The following is a 14440-nucleotide window of genomic DNA, read 5'->3' as shown; positions in this document are numbered from 1 at the left end:
TTGCTGACAGGGATGGTGATAGGAAACAGAGGAAGAGGCAAACCGAAGACAAGACTGAGCGACAATATCAAAGATATTTGCGGGCTGTCGATGGTATAAGTGGAAAGAAAAGCGTAAGATCGAGTTTAGTGGCGAAGGATGGTGGAGAGGTCCACGGCTGCTCAAACATGAGCATACCGTTATTGATGATGATGTATGTATGTATGTATATATATATATATATATATATATATATATATATATATATATATATATTATTTTTTTTTTTTTTTTTTTTTTTTTTTTTTTTAATGCATGGACTGTCTACCTGTAAAGCAACGCAGTCATATTTAGAAAGAGCAATATTGTCACTATCACATATAAAGAGGATCGAGATAATTTAAAACAGCGAGATGGCTAAGAAAAGAAGTTATATATTCTATACTGTGTGTCAAGTATCAAGATATCAAGTTAATGTACCTTCATTTCAATGTCTATACTTACATAGATGTGCCTGTGTATTTGCTCTATACTAAATAACATATTTTTGCTTCACAAATCTCGAGTACATTTGAACCTTGAACGATCAAACGTACAATAGTTTCCCCTCAAATATTAACGTTTTTTATGAAAACGAAAAACTATCGTTTTCTTTGAATGATGTAATAAATGTATATTCTATTTTATTACGAATATTTTTAATTATTATGAATGAACAATTGTACAATAGTGTTTCAAGTGTAAGGCAGTCTTTAATTTCTCTTGCTGAAATTTGCTTACAAAATCCTTAAACTTTGACAATTTATATTGATTATTAAAAAAACAGCAATTTTGTTGATTCCAGAGATTCACATAAACTTTGTGTATAATGGGGTTAGAACTTAAAAAAAACATACGGGGCAGAACACGCGAATACAAATAGCATCTGCATCATCAACGGGGATATATATCAAGATCTGATTCCTTGGGCATTTTAGAGGCAAATGCCATGCAATAGCACTCTCATAAGGCCAGACTCGAACGCGCCGCGCCAGCCAATCAGAGGCGCGGATTCCTGATGACGCAACACCAAAACAAATGACCGATGTGTACAGACGCCTGTGCTCGCTCCGCAGCTATAAATATGTTTTTTCGACTAATATTGTTCGAATTCTGCAAAGTGAAGAGATGAATAAGTTCACACTCTTTCTGGTGTTTCTGTGCGGGGCAATTTTCGCCGGTCTGGTGTCTCTGATGCACAGCTCATGGCGGTTTTACGCGTCGTCCGAGCTGGCGATGGTGTCCTCCCTCGGGGCCATCCCAGCGGGGTCGGATTTGGAGCTCATGGACGACGGGTACGTGGCCATGGCCCTCCTCGGGGCGCACGACGAGGACCAGGCCGTCTCCAAGAAGCAGACGACGGAGCTGGAAGACAGGCGTAGGTATTGGGTGGCGTGTGTCAGGACAGGTGGTTAGGTCATGACGAGCAGGTGTGTGTGTGTATGGGGGGGGGGGTTGGAAACGTGAAGGTCGGTTCGGGTGAAGGGGTTTAGGGGTTTACTGTGTGAGTTTTCAGAAAGTGCTCTTTTGGGATATGTTTACAGTGCTGCACTAAGATAGGGGAAATCTAAGAACGCTGTCTTAAAAAGAGACAAAATCTACACACCACCGTATGTAATTATCTGTACAGGCAAGAAGTCTGAGATTAAGAAAAAAGCTTGTGACAAATGCCATATGGAGACAAGGTACAGAGCCACTAGGTGGGGACCGGAGTGCAGAGTTCCAGGCAATTTAGTGATTGAGCAGGTGCAAAACCCCTAAGGTCAATTTGCATTATCTCACCAGGTGCCTCTCGGTTTGGAAGGTTTTGGTTCATGTGGATTCTCAGGAGTCCCCCCAAGCTTGTTGGCTGGGATTTTGTAAACAAATTACTTATCTTTTATCAAATATATTAAATGGTAAATCTTTAACACTCGCCAGAGACTAAATCTCCAACTCCATGGCACAAAATCAATTCAACAATCTAAGTTGCCATGAGGACTAAACATTGGTACAAGAAATAATCTGCAAACATGAATGGCAATGTCACAAATAAAGGAAGAAGATTGCAGAAAGTGCTGTTCATAGCCCAAGTACACTTGGCGCTCCTGAGTTTCAGCTCTGTCTTGTAGTGAATTGAGACATAGTCTCTGGTGCGTGCTTCTGTACTGTAAAGAATTACTCATATTGTAAAGATTAACTTCAAATATTTGGTATAGTTCCAGTTTCACACAACCATATGGTACAAGATAAACTTTGCATTGTAATGGACAGAATGACAAAAAATTAGACACTTTTCATCATTTTTATTTCCTTTGCATGTTTAACCCAATTACCACAGATTTATGTTATACACCTGTAGTTTTTAGTGAATTTTGTTACATACAGATGGCTCCACATGTGCTCAGCCAGCAGAGAATCTAGCAGTAAGACCTAGTCCTGATTTCCCCATTCCTTGAATTGGTGGGAAAATGTGTTTTTCTTTCTGATACTTTTGATATTGATACTGTTATTGTTATTATTGATATTATGATTATTCAATTCTTTTGAAAGTCTTAGTAATATTAATCCTTTCCCGACGGGTAGTATTCATAGTGGCCTGGGCCTCACTGCCGGGGTTTATATTGTCACCCTAGCATGCGCGACCGCTCATGCCCAATACCAGCTTCCCTTGCCTTTTCTTTGTAATACTAAAAGCCTGTGTTGTATTTTCAAAATTATTATTTTCTAAGGTCTCTATTTGCCATATTTCCTGATAAATCAAGACTGTAAGATATTTTTGTTGTTATATAGACTCCATAGTTGATCTTTATTCGCTCTATAGTCTGAATAAAATAAGCAATGAGTGGCATCATGGAGTTGAAACCATAGGTTTTATTGTATTTTCTTTTGCATTTTTTTTTAAAGTTATTTTATAAGATAACTTTAGTTTCAACAGGTTTATATTATCACTTCCATATCAATATACTTTTATGTTCAGTGTTTTTATAAATACGTAATTTTTTTTTTCTTTTATTTTTTCAAAAATACATATTGGTATTTTTACGTGGTTTTACATCATCACTTCGTGAATACTATATAATATCTCTGGCCAATATAGTCGATTACCGACGTAATTTTTTTTACACTAACCTCAGAAGCCCGAGAAGCCTTTATGAAATACATAGTATAGGAAAAATGAGAAAAAGTGTTAAAAACTACGAAATCACATTTTCAGTGGCAAAAAAATATTATTTTACCATAATTGTAACAAAAAAAAAACTCATGGCATGGCCATACATACACCATGGCATGTACGTACATGCCCCCAGCAGATAGTCCAGGCATGCCATGGCATGTACGTACATGCCACCCGTCGGGAAAGGGTTAAAGACAATGAAATTATACAAAAGGCACTTTCCAAAAATCAAGGAAAAGGGTAAACAGGTGAGATAGGACTAATGACTGACTCCTTGGTGACTAAGCTCTTGTATAAATACAATAAATAAACTTATATTAAACAGTGGGCATAGCATGTATTCTTGCCATCTGTGCCGACTGGGTTAATAAGAAAGTTTAACAAGACGCAAGTGATACTTTGGTTTACTTTTACATAATGACTGCTCCAAGATAGGGAGTATCTAAGGACACTGTTATAAAGAAAGGGAAAACTACACTCATTGATATAATTATAATAATCTGCACAAACAAAGAATAACATCAGAAATGTATAAGAATAGGTTACAACAAATGCCATGAGTAAGTTCATGTCGATGGGGTGGAGGTCCGGTATCAGTGTCCATGGGTTAGGAAGGTCTTTGGTTCATACGGCAATGTTGTAGATTCACAGGAGTGGCTGGAGTAATAGAGACTTAGTCTCTGAAGGGGTGTGGTCACTTTGTAAACAATTACTAATACTTTTACATATAGTATTTGCAATGAAATACAACAGAGTCAGACATATTTCACCAGGAATGATTGTAAAATATAATTTTATCATTCTCTACTAAGTATCAGTTTGGTATTTGTTTAGAACATTTATACTGAAATTGAAAAATCCCCTTTCTGTGGAGACAGCCTTTGCAGCTTCTCAGATATCAAACATGTTTCAGAATCAAGTAGCCTCCAGTACATGCCAGTTTTGATAGAGAACACTTCTTTCAAGTGCCCTGTCCCACAAGGACGTTGGCGATCATGGATTTCCATGATCGCCAACGATGATTAAAAATATAATGTGTATTTCTTACCTGCATTGAACAGAGAAAGTTACATGATCATTAATTTTATAAAACATATTTTACAGGTATTCATACTCTTAATTTTTTCTTTCAGATGCTGAGATAGAGGCATTAAATACATTAAAAGCAGCACAAGAATTGGTACACTCAGGAAAGAGCGTTAGAGCTGGTAGGCTTTTGGAGCATGCCTTTTCTTTGGCACCAAGGCACCCAGATGTTCTCATACATTATGGAGAATATTTGGAGCATCACCGCAATGACATTGTGCAAGCGGATAAGCTATACTTAAGGGCCTTGGCTGTGTCTCCTGCTAATTCAAGGGCATTAAGGTGAGACAGAAAAACAAGAAATGTTAAATGTAATAATGCTTATAATTAAGTCTATATTAATTTTGCAAATAGTTAATTATAATGAGTTAACTTTTTACTGTTTAAATTTTTTGCAGAAATCGACGTAGAACTAGACCCATCGTTGATGATATGGATGCAGGGATTTTTAGTCGTATTGATGGCAAAAGAGATGATTTAGCACTAATCCCGAGTTCCTCAGCTTCTCTGAGACGCATTAAAAAGGAAGCTTACTTCCAGTACATTTACCACACAGCAGGCATTGAGGGGAACACCATGACCCTGGCACAGACTCGGATGATCTTGGAGACTAGACTAAGTGTTGGAGGTATGATCAGTGCCTGGGCACCTAATAATGAGTAATAGGATTTGCAGTCTGAAAAGAGGAAAACTTGTTATTTTTGTGGCAGTCTTTGAATGTGTAGATGCTTAATTTGTATTTATAGCATGTGCATACCCCCCTCCCCTCTCTCTCATGAAAAAATAGAGTTAGTATTCCTTAAGTTATGATCTTTAGTATTTCACACTGAATAATCAGTATGATTTCTAATTATATCTTTTAACCTCTGCAGGGAAGAGTGTCATGGAACATAATGAGATCTTGGGTCTGGACCTTGCTCTCAAGTATATCAACATGACCCTAGTGCACAGAGTTGGCCGCATAACTCTGCATGACATTCTGGAAATTCACCGAAGGGTTTTGGGTCATGTTGATCCCATTCAAGCTGGCCAGTTACGAACAACTCAGGTGCAGTGATTTTTTTTTCCCCATTATTTATTTTTTTGTTTTGTTCATAAACTTGTTTTGAACATTATGTAATATGTCATTTACAATTAGGATTATGTAACTCCTTGAACTCAGACTACATAAGAATACACAAATTTTCTTGTGGGATCCATTCTTTATCAGTTAACAGTTCACATTCACTCATTAAGCAATAGTTCTTACTGAACAGCTTTATGAAAAGGTAATTATATTACCTCTGCAGATAGCATGTAGAAAGATTCTTAATTTTCCATGGTCGTTTGTGGACCTTTGATTATAATTGTACCAATAGCTTTCATTACTTTCACCCCCATAACATTCTTCAGTGTGTCATCATATGTATTGATTGATATAATTGTGGTTCATCTTCAGGTTTATGTAAGTGATCATGTTCCACCTCCACCAACACACTTGCAAGTTCTTATGGAAGACTTTGTGCAGTGGTTGAACTCACCAGGGGCTCAGAGACTCCATCCAATCAAATATGCAGCTCTTGCCCACTACAAGCTAGTGTTTATACACCCATTTGCCGATGGAAATGGAAGAACAGCAAGATTATTAATGAATTTTCTGTTAATGCAGGTATGTTATGTTCATATTTTTTTCTTAATCTACACATTCATGTTTGTTCAGTTGTATGGGAAAAAAAACTGGGCTTAGGAAATGAGTAAAAGTATCTTGCAAACAAATAGAAACAGAACAGGTGCCAATACTGAGACAATGTCACTTAGCTAGTAATGGTGTATTATCTACACTTAAGTTATCCTCATCATTGCAATTTTCCTCACTTTCACACACAGCAGTGTAAGTATCCATTTCATATTTGTCCCAATTGACATCCATTTCCTCACTGCTATACTCTTCTAGCGTTTTCCTTGTTTTCCTGGGCTTTAGTATAGTGTCTCCAGACTTGATATATGGGCCCTATGTTATATTGTCACCAATAGAGGAAAATCTGTAAGTGATGGTTGGAAAGAAAGATATTCAGCTGATATGTGGGCTGATGGCACCTTGTGTCTTATTATCATTGAATGATAAACCCAGACTAGGGGTTAAATATCATTATGATTTGATTTTTTAAAAAACAATATACATGCCCAAATTTTGGCCTATATTATTTTTACTACATTCTTTAAAGCATCCTAAACTGTGGAAAGGTCTAGTATTGCATATCCTCATGCAGATAAACAGCCCCCTTCCCTTAGCAGATAACACTTTTACTGAAAAGAAAAGGGACCAAGAACAATAATGAATGGCAAACAATGACTGAAATGATTGAATTAGCACAGTGCAGTCTCACAAAAGGTTGCTCAAAGGTAGTGAGGGAGTATTTTGGCCAAGTCATTGGTTTAGGTTGCATGTTAGGTTAACATTAACTATACGTGAAGGGCTCTAAAGGTCTAGGAAGCTAAATCTATCTTGTCCTGTTTATCACTAATTATATCCAAAATAAAAACATTTCCTATAATAAAGTTAATAGTCAACAAATAATATTCTATGTATAACACTAGTTGACTGATAGGATGAATCAATAATTTATTTTTTAAAATATTCAGTGTATTGTGGTACAATATAATTTTTATATTCTTCAGGCTGGCTACCCACCTGTGATAATCCGTAAGCAAGACAGGCTTATGTATTATGACTGTCTTCAAACAGCTAATGAAGGTGACACTCGGCCATTCATTAGATTCATTGCACACTGCACTGAGAAGACATTAGATGTATATTTGTGGGCCACAAAGGAAGCCTTACCCAAAATAGGCCAGGAAAATGAAACCAAAGGTGGAGTGAATAAGTTGAAAAAAGACCACCAAGAAAAAGATTATGAAATGGCTGATATCAAGCCCAATGTTGATAGTGAGGAAGTCAAAAAGTTTTCCTTTGAATCAGTTGATGACATTCCGCCATGGCAAGTGGAAGAAGAGGACTATAAAGAGAAAGAACTGTTCAGTGGAGGTCAGAGTTATATACCCACAAACATTGAAGATGACATACTTAAGGAAGGTTCTAGTCATAGGTCAGAAAGTAGTGTTGATCATGAGCATGGTTATAAGTTATGGTTTGCTAGTGACGAAGATCATGGGACAGTAAGTGGAACGAGGAGATATGGGAGAGTACTAGATGAGCAAGCTTTGTTTGAAGAAGTTACAATAGAAGATAAAGTTAAGGACATAAGGGACCATGAAGATGACGAGAACACTATATCACGTGGTCTTTAGTAAAAATATATTTTTAATTTTCTAACTATATATTGAATTATTAGGATTTTAGACGTACTTGAAATTTTACGTCCACACTTGCACGGCATATATGTATAAAGTGACAATAATATATATATTTATTTATTTTAGAGAAATCTTTATAATATTGTTGATAGTACTATACCCTAACACCTAAACCATAGTAGGTTTGAGTGCACAAGTTAGAATAAGTGTCACATTTGTTAAACTATTAATGTTTTTATGTTAAGGTTGTATATATTATACAACAGTATTTATATTTTTGAGCATTCATCAGGGACCTATTTATTAAAATGGTGTCCTGTAAACTCCCAGTTAGGAAGAAAAAAAAATGTTGATATTAGTATAATAAGGATTTTTTTTTGTATAATATATATGAATATCATACTAGTGCTCAAGAATCATATTGTGAAAGTAATGAAAAAAATGCTTATGCAGTATTTTACCCCAATACCCTTTCAAGATTTGTGCAGTTTTATTGTTTATATTTTCTTTTCTTTTTTGTATTGTAATATATTTTTGGATAGATTATTTACATTTTTAAGTGTGAGACATGCCTGAAATTTGAATCTACCATTTTCTTATACATTAATATATATTTATTTTAGATTCTATCTATTCTCTATTATTTGGATGAATTTGGCAGGTCTCCATGGTTAAATGTTATTCACAAGATACCGGTATGTTTTTTGCTTTATTTGGGCATTTCCTTATAATTTTAGGTGATATTGGTCAACATTTATCATGGCTGATTGCAGAAGGGTACAGGAAATTGTTATCTGTTGAATCAGTTTTTCTGTTCTAGTTCAAAAAGAGAAAGAAAAATAAATAGATAAAAAAGTAAGAAGTCTGTTATGCCAGATTTGTTAAAAAGAGAGAAAAAGTAGAAAGTCTATTATGTCAGATTTGTTATTCCAAAATGCTGCTGCTCCTTATCCACACCTCAAACTTTCATTTGGCTTAGGTATTATTAGAACTTTTGCAATTTGAGCAAAATTTCTTTCATAACTGCCTCCTTTTTTATTGCAGAATGATTATATTCATGAAATTTGAAAAGCTAGACAGCATATATTTCAATATTTTAAATTTAATTCTTTCTTGCAAATCTTTGCACTTTTTATTAAAAGTAACATACTAGCCCAAATTTATTATTGCATTGCATGAAACTTGCCTTCAAATCAGTTCTTGATAAGGATGGATTTCTAATGTGAAGAAAGAATTGATGTTAATAATGAGATAAACTCATTATTAGCATGGCATGATGACATTCTTCTGGCTTGTTCTTGTGTTCACATTTTACATTATTATTCTTACATGCCTGACCCATGAATACTGAACGATACCAAGATTAATACAGTGACCATTCACATTATATTTTGTAGGTCTGCAGTTAATTTATGAATACCAGAAGTCGAGGGTTGTTTCTGTAAGAGTAACAAATGAAGCATGATTTAACCATAAACACTATACCAAGCTCGGATCTAGTAACTAACAGTGGTACCAGATCTAGCAGTGAATCCAGGGCACCTAAATGTGGTTCTTGGAGGGCACTCTCTTGTTATGTTTGCAGAGAAGACAGCTCGGTTTGTGGCATTTTACCTCTTACCAGCTTTTACCAACAGGCATGGTCATTTTGATGGTTTGCCTCTGGTTTCTCACTTTTGACATCATCGCAGCCTCTACCTGTCATAGACTGTGATTTAGCAGGTTTGTCTGTGTGGGTACTGCCCCCTATGTGGATGGGCCCAGAGATAGAATGAACTTGCTATTGCTTATGTAAAATGTGTAATTTGGAAACAAAACTCATAAAGCTCTTTTATACTAGTAGGTACTCAAATAGTTTATTTTGTTATATGTAATGAGTCAGACATTCATTAAAAAGTTTATATGTCATGTAAAGGAGATTCTTCCATATTCATTAAAACCAAAGACTAGGCAGGAGTTTAAGTATAATATTTTATGAACATTATAATACACAAGCATATATATTGAAAACTAGTTTCTCTTTTTGCCTAAGGGTTTCATGATGGAACTCTTATTTAACCCAGTCATGACAGGAACCTCCAGTGGTATACTGAACAATACTTCAGGGTGCATACTGAGTCAGCTGCCCAAGAGAAAAAAAGTAGAAGCATGGTAAACATAAAATTAGTCTGCTCTGTGTTCTCGGCTGTGACAAACAATTTTTTAGGTAATGAGATTTAAAAGTTTAAAACCTCTTTTGAAGGACCATAGCTAAGTTGTCCTCACGTGATGCTTTGGCATGAATGGGTTAAATGAGTCATAACATGATGTATGTATAGAAATGTGCATATGTAGAAAATTTAGGAATAATGATATTGATAGTAATATGTGTATTGTTGTCATTATATAAATAGTTACTGACAATAATGACAATAATAACAACAGTAATGATAATGATAAAGTTTTAAATGAAGGTTTGCTGGTTATAGTAATGAACACAAAAGTAAAGAAAATATACATGTGTTTTTACATGACAATTTTTAAATTAATTTTCATTAATGAATATTATTGTCATGCTGGGGAAATTAAAAGAAAAGTAATAAGAAAAAGACATTTCTTTATTGCAAATACTATAAATATATATAACTCATTCTTGCTTGGAATGTCTTTCCTCTAAAAAGAAACACAAGAGAAAAGAAGTTGTATTTCCTGTACCACTTACTGGTCCCCCTCAAAAAAAAAAAAAAAAAAAAAAAGTGCAGAATAATCTGAATCTTTTGTAAAGTTAACCTGAAACATACCTTGAAGAATAAATTAATTCCATATTTGGATGTTTCGTAGATGACATAACATTTGGGGTCTCAACTGCAGTTAATGGGTTCTATCTTAAATATTTGCAATAAAACTGTCTGCTATTTACAATGCATGTATTCTGACTCAAGAAAATTAAATATTATGGACATTTTTTTCTGTGCATCATGATCAGTTAATACATTAGCAATACAAATAATTATGTTATTCTCTCTAACAATAAAATCCAATAATACATTAAAATCATGAAATAACTGTACTCATACATACATTCATTCACTCGAAGTACAAACATTTCCCTTGGTTGGCAGATTAAAATAGAAATTGTAGTGTAAAACATTGCATTAAAAAAATATACTAAAGCTTTTTTGTTCCAAGATTATATTAGCAAACCAGTACTAAACACCAGGACTGAGTACTGACGGCTACATAAAATATGCGATGGACATATTTGAACCAATAACCAGTGACCAGTGAACTGTCAATACATATTTTTCTTCATCCTTTTATTCTTGCTCAACTTCCATTTTAACTTCAAATTTGCTCTTCTGATCTTTATCATTCCTAGCAGCAAGGCACTTTCGGATCTCTAATCCAATTGCACGTGCCATAGGTGGAGGGACAGCATTTCCGACCTGAGGAATGTTATTACTTTCTTATAGAGAAATTGAGGAGATTGACTTATGCAGTAATGTAAATCTAAAATATAACAAGACTTCAATATTGTAAGATTTTTGTGTTCATTACTTGTTGTAAGAGAGATTAAAGACCTTATTTGATCTATATTCTCACATGGTTTGTACACATACCTGAAAGGTAAATACAATAATAATTCATACATACCTGTCTGTGTTTCTCCAAAATTGATCCATAAAAACGGTAGGTATCTGGGAATCCTTGTGATCTGGCACACTCGCGCACACTTACAACCCGAGACTGCTCTGGATGCAACACACGTCCCTGGAAAAAGAAAAAAGGTAATTATCCTCTTTCCATTTCTTAGAAACATCTTGTCAAAAGGCTTAAAACAGATTAGACACTTGCTAATACCTGCTTGCCCATTGGTTCAGGATTTGTGACGGTTGTGGAGAAGAAACCGTCCCAATTCAGCCTGCCATAGAGACCTGACCAGTGGTTGTGACGATTGCCAGTGTGTGGGAGGCACCAAGGAATGAGGGTGTTAAACTGCTTGTCCATTGGATCACATGCTCTACCAGCAGCACAAGCACAGACACCTCTTAGTGCTCCAGTTGATGATCTCCCCTGTTTTTTGTCTGGATGTGTGTACTGACTGGAAATGAAAGAAAAACACAGATTACTACTCAACGTCCCTAAATTATGATATTCAGGATATATGTTAATGACATTTCGAATCAAAGAATTTCTCATTTACCTTAATGCCTCAGTACACTTGGACTTTTGTGCCTGATTTGAGCTCATTTAATTAAGCCACTCAAAAACTGATGGGCTGTTTTTATTTTTCATTTTGTTTAATAACCTTTTTTTCAACTTTCATGCTCACTGTTTGATAACTATGTGATGTACCAGAACAAGGGAACATATATCATAATCTGGGTAATTGATGAAAAATTTACAATATTTATATCTGTCAGCAAGGGGAGTCTGGACTTGTGCTCTGAAACACATGTCTATCCTTTTTTACACTTACACAGAAAAAAAGGGAAAAAAAGAAGAAGAAAAAAGGAAAGCAAGGAAGCAAATTTCATCATTCATTCATCATAAGTAATTAAAAATATCAGGTTAAACATATGAACATTAGGTGCTTCATATACTCACAGTTTCTTCGTTACTTTTCCATCTGAAAGAGTAACTACGATGTTGGGCAAGTCTCTCCAGTCAGACCCTGGCACTGTTGGAATGTACTTCATGCGAGCCTCAACCAGAGGTGCCATGTCTTTACAGATGTGATCTCGCAGAATAGGCTGATACTGATCGCCACGGATCTACAAGCAAGAAATAATAAAAGTAAAAAAAAAAGACATAAATGCTGTCATATCAAAACTGGTTATTTAATAAAATTGTAGAACTACAGTATAATATCAAAGTTTTCAACAATCTAAAGTAAAAGAAATTTTATGTTTTTGAATGCAAAAATAAATTGACATCCCCTACAATTATCCGTATTAATACAAAAACCTACCAAGCGCTGGAAATGGGACTCTGGATCAGTGCCATAACTTATCTCCTCCCTCCTGTGCCCATTGCGGATTTCAGGAAGGTCTGACATGGTATCTCTCACTGTGATTGTACGTAATGGGGAGGACTCAACCCACTGGGAGTTTGTGGTATACTGAAAAAGGTTACAAAATTTCATGACTAATTAAATACTTTAATGATATATATATATATATTTTTTTTTATTGGTTCTTTCCATTTCTACCTAAAAGTCTTTTAATTAAAGATTTACATATACAGTAAATGCAAATTAAACATAGAAATCTTTTAGTAAATAATACATAAAAATAAATTATGAAAATCATTAACAAACAAAACAAAAAAGGTGGCCAGACTTACCTTCTTGTTATCTACAACAACAGAGAGATTGCAAGCTCTTGGGTTGAATGTATGTGTTGGTTCAGGATAAAAAGGTAGCTTTTCACCAGGTGCAGCAGCTAGGATGATTAACCTGCATATAAAGTAGACCAATTAAAGAGCTTGACATCAAAAAGACCAAACAATTCATCTTCACTGTTATCAAATGTTTACACTCACCTCCGCCTGGTTTGCGCAACTCCATAATTGCCAGCCTGAAGCACACCGAATGTGCACTGATAGCCCATCTTTACGAGAACTCTCATGGTCAACTTGAGCACCATGGAACATTTGTATGACACAAAGTTTCGTACATTCTCCAGGAGGAAAAACTTTGGGCGATAATAATCACAGTAGGAAAGGTATGAAGCCACTAAGGAATTCTGAAAGTGAAAAGTTTGGCTTGTTAATTTAAAATATAACAAAATACAAACTAATCATTACAAATAACAATGAAGTATGGAACACGAGGAAAATTATATTATTTATTCATACTGATAATCCTGTCTTACCTTGAACATTGAGTACTGGCGAGAGTTGAACCTATTCATGCCAGAGAAACCTTGGCAAGGAGGGCCTCCACACATCATTTCTACATCACCCTTTTGGGGAAGACGCTGGCCTTTCGAGTTCATATTTTCACCCTGTAAATGCAACAAAAATATATATAAACTTACAGTAAATTATCCTTTATGCAATCAACCATTTCTCTCTTTTCTCACCCTTTTTGTTCATTCTTTAACATTCCCAATTCTGGCAAAACAAAAACTGGACTGGCCTCTAACTTACCTCCATCACCATCCTCAACAGCAAATTACAGTCATCAGTAAACACTGTGGAGCTTGGGTTGTTAAGCCGATAAGCTTGTGCAGCTGGTTCAAACACTTCTACCGCCCATTTAGACTCGCTTATCCCTGCTTGGTGGAAACCTTCTGATAAGCCTGTTAAGGGGAAGACAGATTAGTTATGACCCTTCTGGTGTTAAAAAGTCACTATTCGTAATTCAGACAATAAATTTCAATAATTGAAGCAAAGGCTCACACTCATTCAGCTCCTTTAATTAAGAGGAGGGAAAATAGAAATAGAGAAAAACAAAGTGTACCTCCACAACCAGCAAAGACATCAAGAGTCCGCAGTTTTTGGGAAATGGCCGGATGTTCTGGGAAACCTTGCAAGCTATTCTGGTCCCCAGCATTGTCTTTGCTTTCACTTTTTCCTTTTCCTTTTCCTTTTCCCTTTCCCTTACCCTGTACAAGAGAAGAAAATTATGAAATCTCAATCATATACTCACAATTAAAAATGTATCCTGTTCAAGTAAATATTATGAAATTTCAAAGATTATATACTAACAAGAGAAATGTATCTACAATTTAAATTTCAGAAGAAAACTGTAAAACACACCTTTCCTACAATGCCCATGGTTTGTGCACGTGCAGGTGGCTCCACAAATGTTTTTTCTTTGGGGTCGTATGCTTCTCTAAAGAAAAACCTGAATGGCCCCTCTTTGAAGAATTGATCAACATTTTTAGTACCCAAATTTTC

General features: G+C 35.3%; 2 protein-coding genes across 2 annotated transcripts in view; one reads left to right on the top strand and one right to left on the bottom strand.

Moving 5' to 3' along the window:
• The first annotated feature begins 1039 nt into the window (after positions 1-1039).
• On the top strand, positions 1040-10541 carry LOC119580032 (protein adenylyltransferase Fic-like). The gene is made up of 6 exons (XM_037927912.1): positions 1040-1396; positions 4309-4543; positions 4660-4889; positions 5134-5309; positions 5700-5909; positions 6920-10541. The coding sequence occupies exons 1-6, from the start codon at positions 1057-1059 to the stop codon at positions 7547-7549; spliced, it is 1821 nt and encodes a 606-aa protein (XP_037783840.1). The 5' UTR covers positions 1040-1056; the 3' UTR covers positions 7550-10541.
• Positions 10542-10653: 112 nt separating this feature from the next.
• LOC119580031 (DNA (cytosine-5)-methyltransferase PliMCI-like) overlaps positions 10654-14440 on the bottom strand; it is a 12719-nt gene continuing 8932 nt past the window's right edge. Inside the window, exons 14-24 of the mRNA XM_037927896.1 lie at positions 14300-14440; positions 14001-14145; positions 13688-13839; positions 13411-13542; positions 13079-13281; positions 12881-12992; positions 12507-12656; positions 12143-12309; positions 11396-11636; positions 11189-11305; positions 10654-10980 (exon numbers count right to left, since the gene is read on the bottom strand). The exon at positions 14300-14440 is cut by the window's right edge and continues 53 nt beyond it. Of these exons, the coding sequence (XP_037783824.1) occupies positions 10852-10980; positions 11189-11305; positions 11396-11636; positions 12143-12309; positions 12507-12656; positions 12881-12992; positions 13079-13281; positions 13411-13542; positions 13688-13839; positions 14001-14145; positions 14300-14440 (1689 nt within the window). The 3' untranslated portion in view covers positions 10654-10851. The remainder of the gene's footprint in view (positions 10981-11188; positions 11306-11395; positions 11637-12142; positions 12310-12506; positions 12657-12880; positions 12993-13078; positions 13282-13410; positions 13543-13687; positions 13840-14000; positions 14146-14299) is intronic.

This window comes from Penaeus monodon, chromosome 2 (genome assembly GCF_015228065.2).
Source record: "Penaeus monodon isolate SGIC_2016 chromosome 2, NSTDA_Pmon_1, whole genome shotgun sequence".
Taxonomy (NCBI): Eukaryota; Metazoa; Arthropoda; class Malacostraca; order Decapoda; family Penaeidae; genus Penaeus; species Penaeus monodon.
The sequence above is the reverse complement of the archived record's forward strand: the minus strand, read 5'-3'. Positions and strand labels throughout refer to the sequence as shown.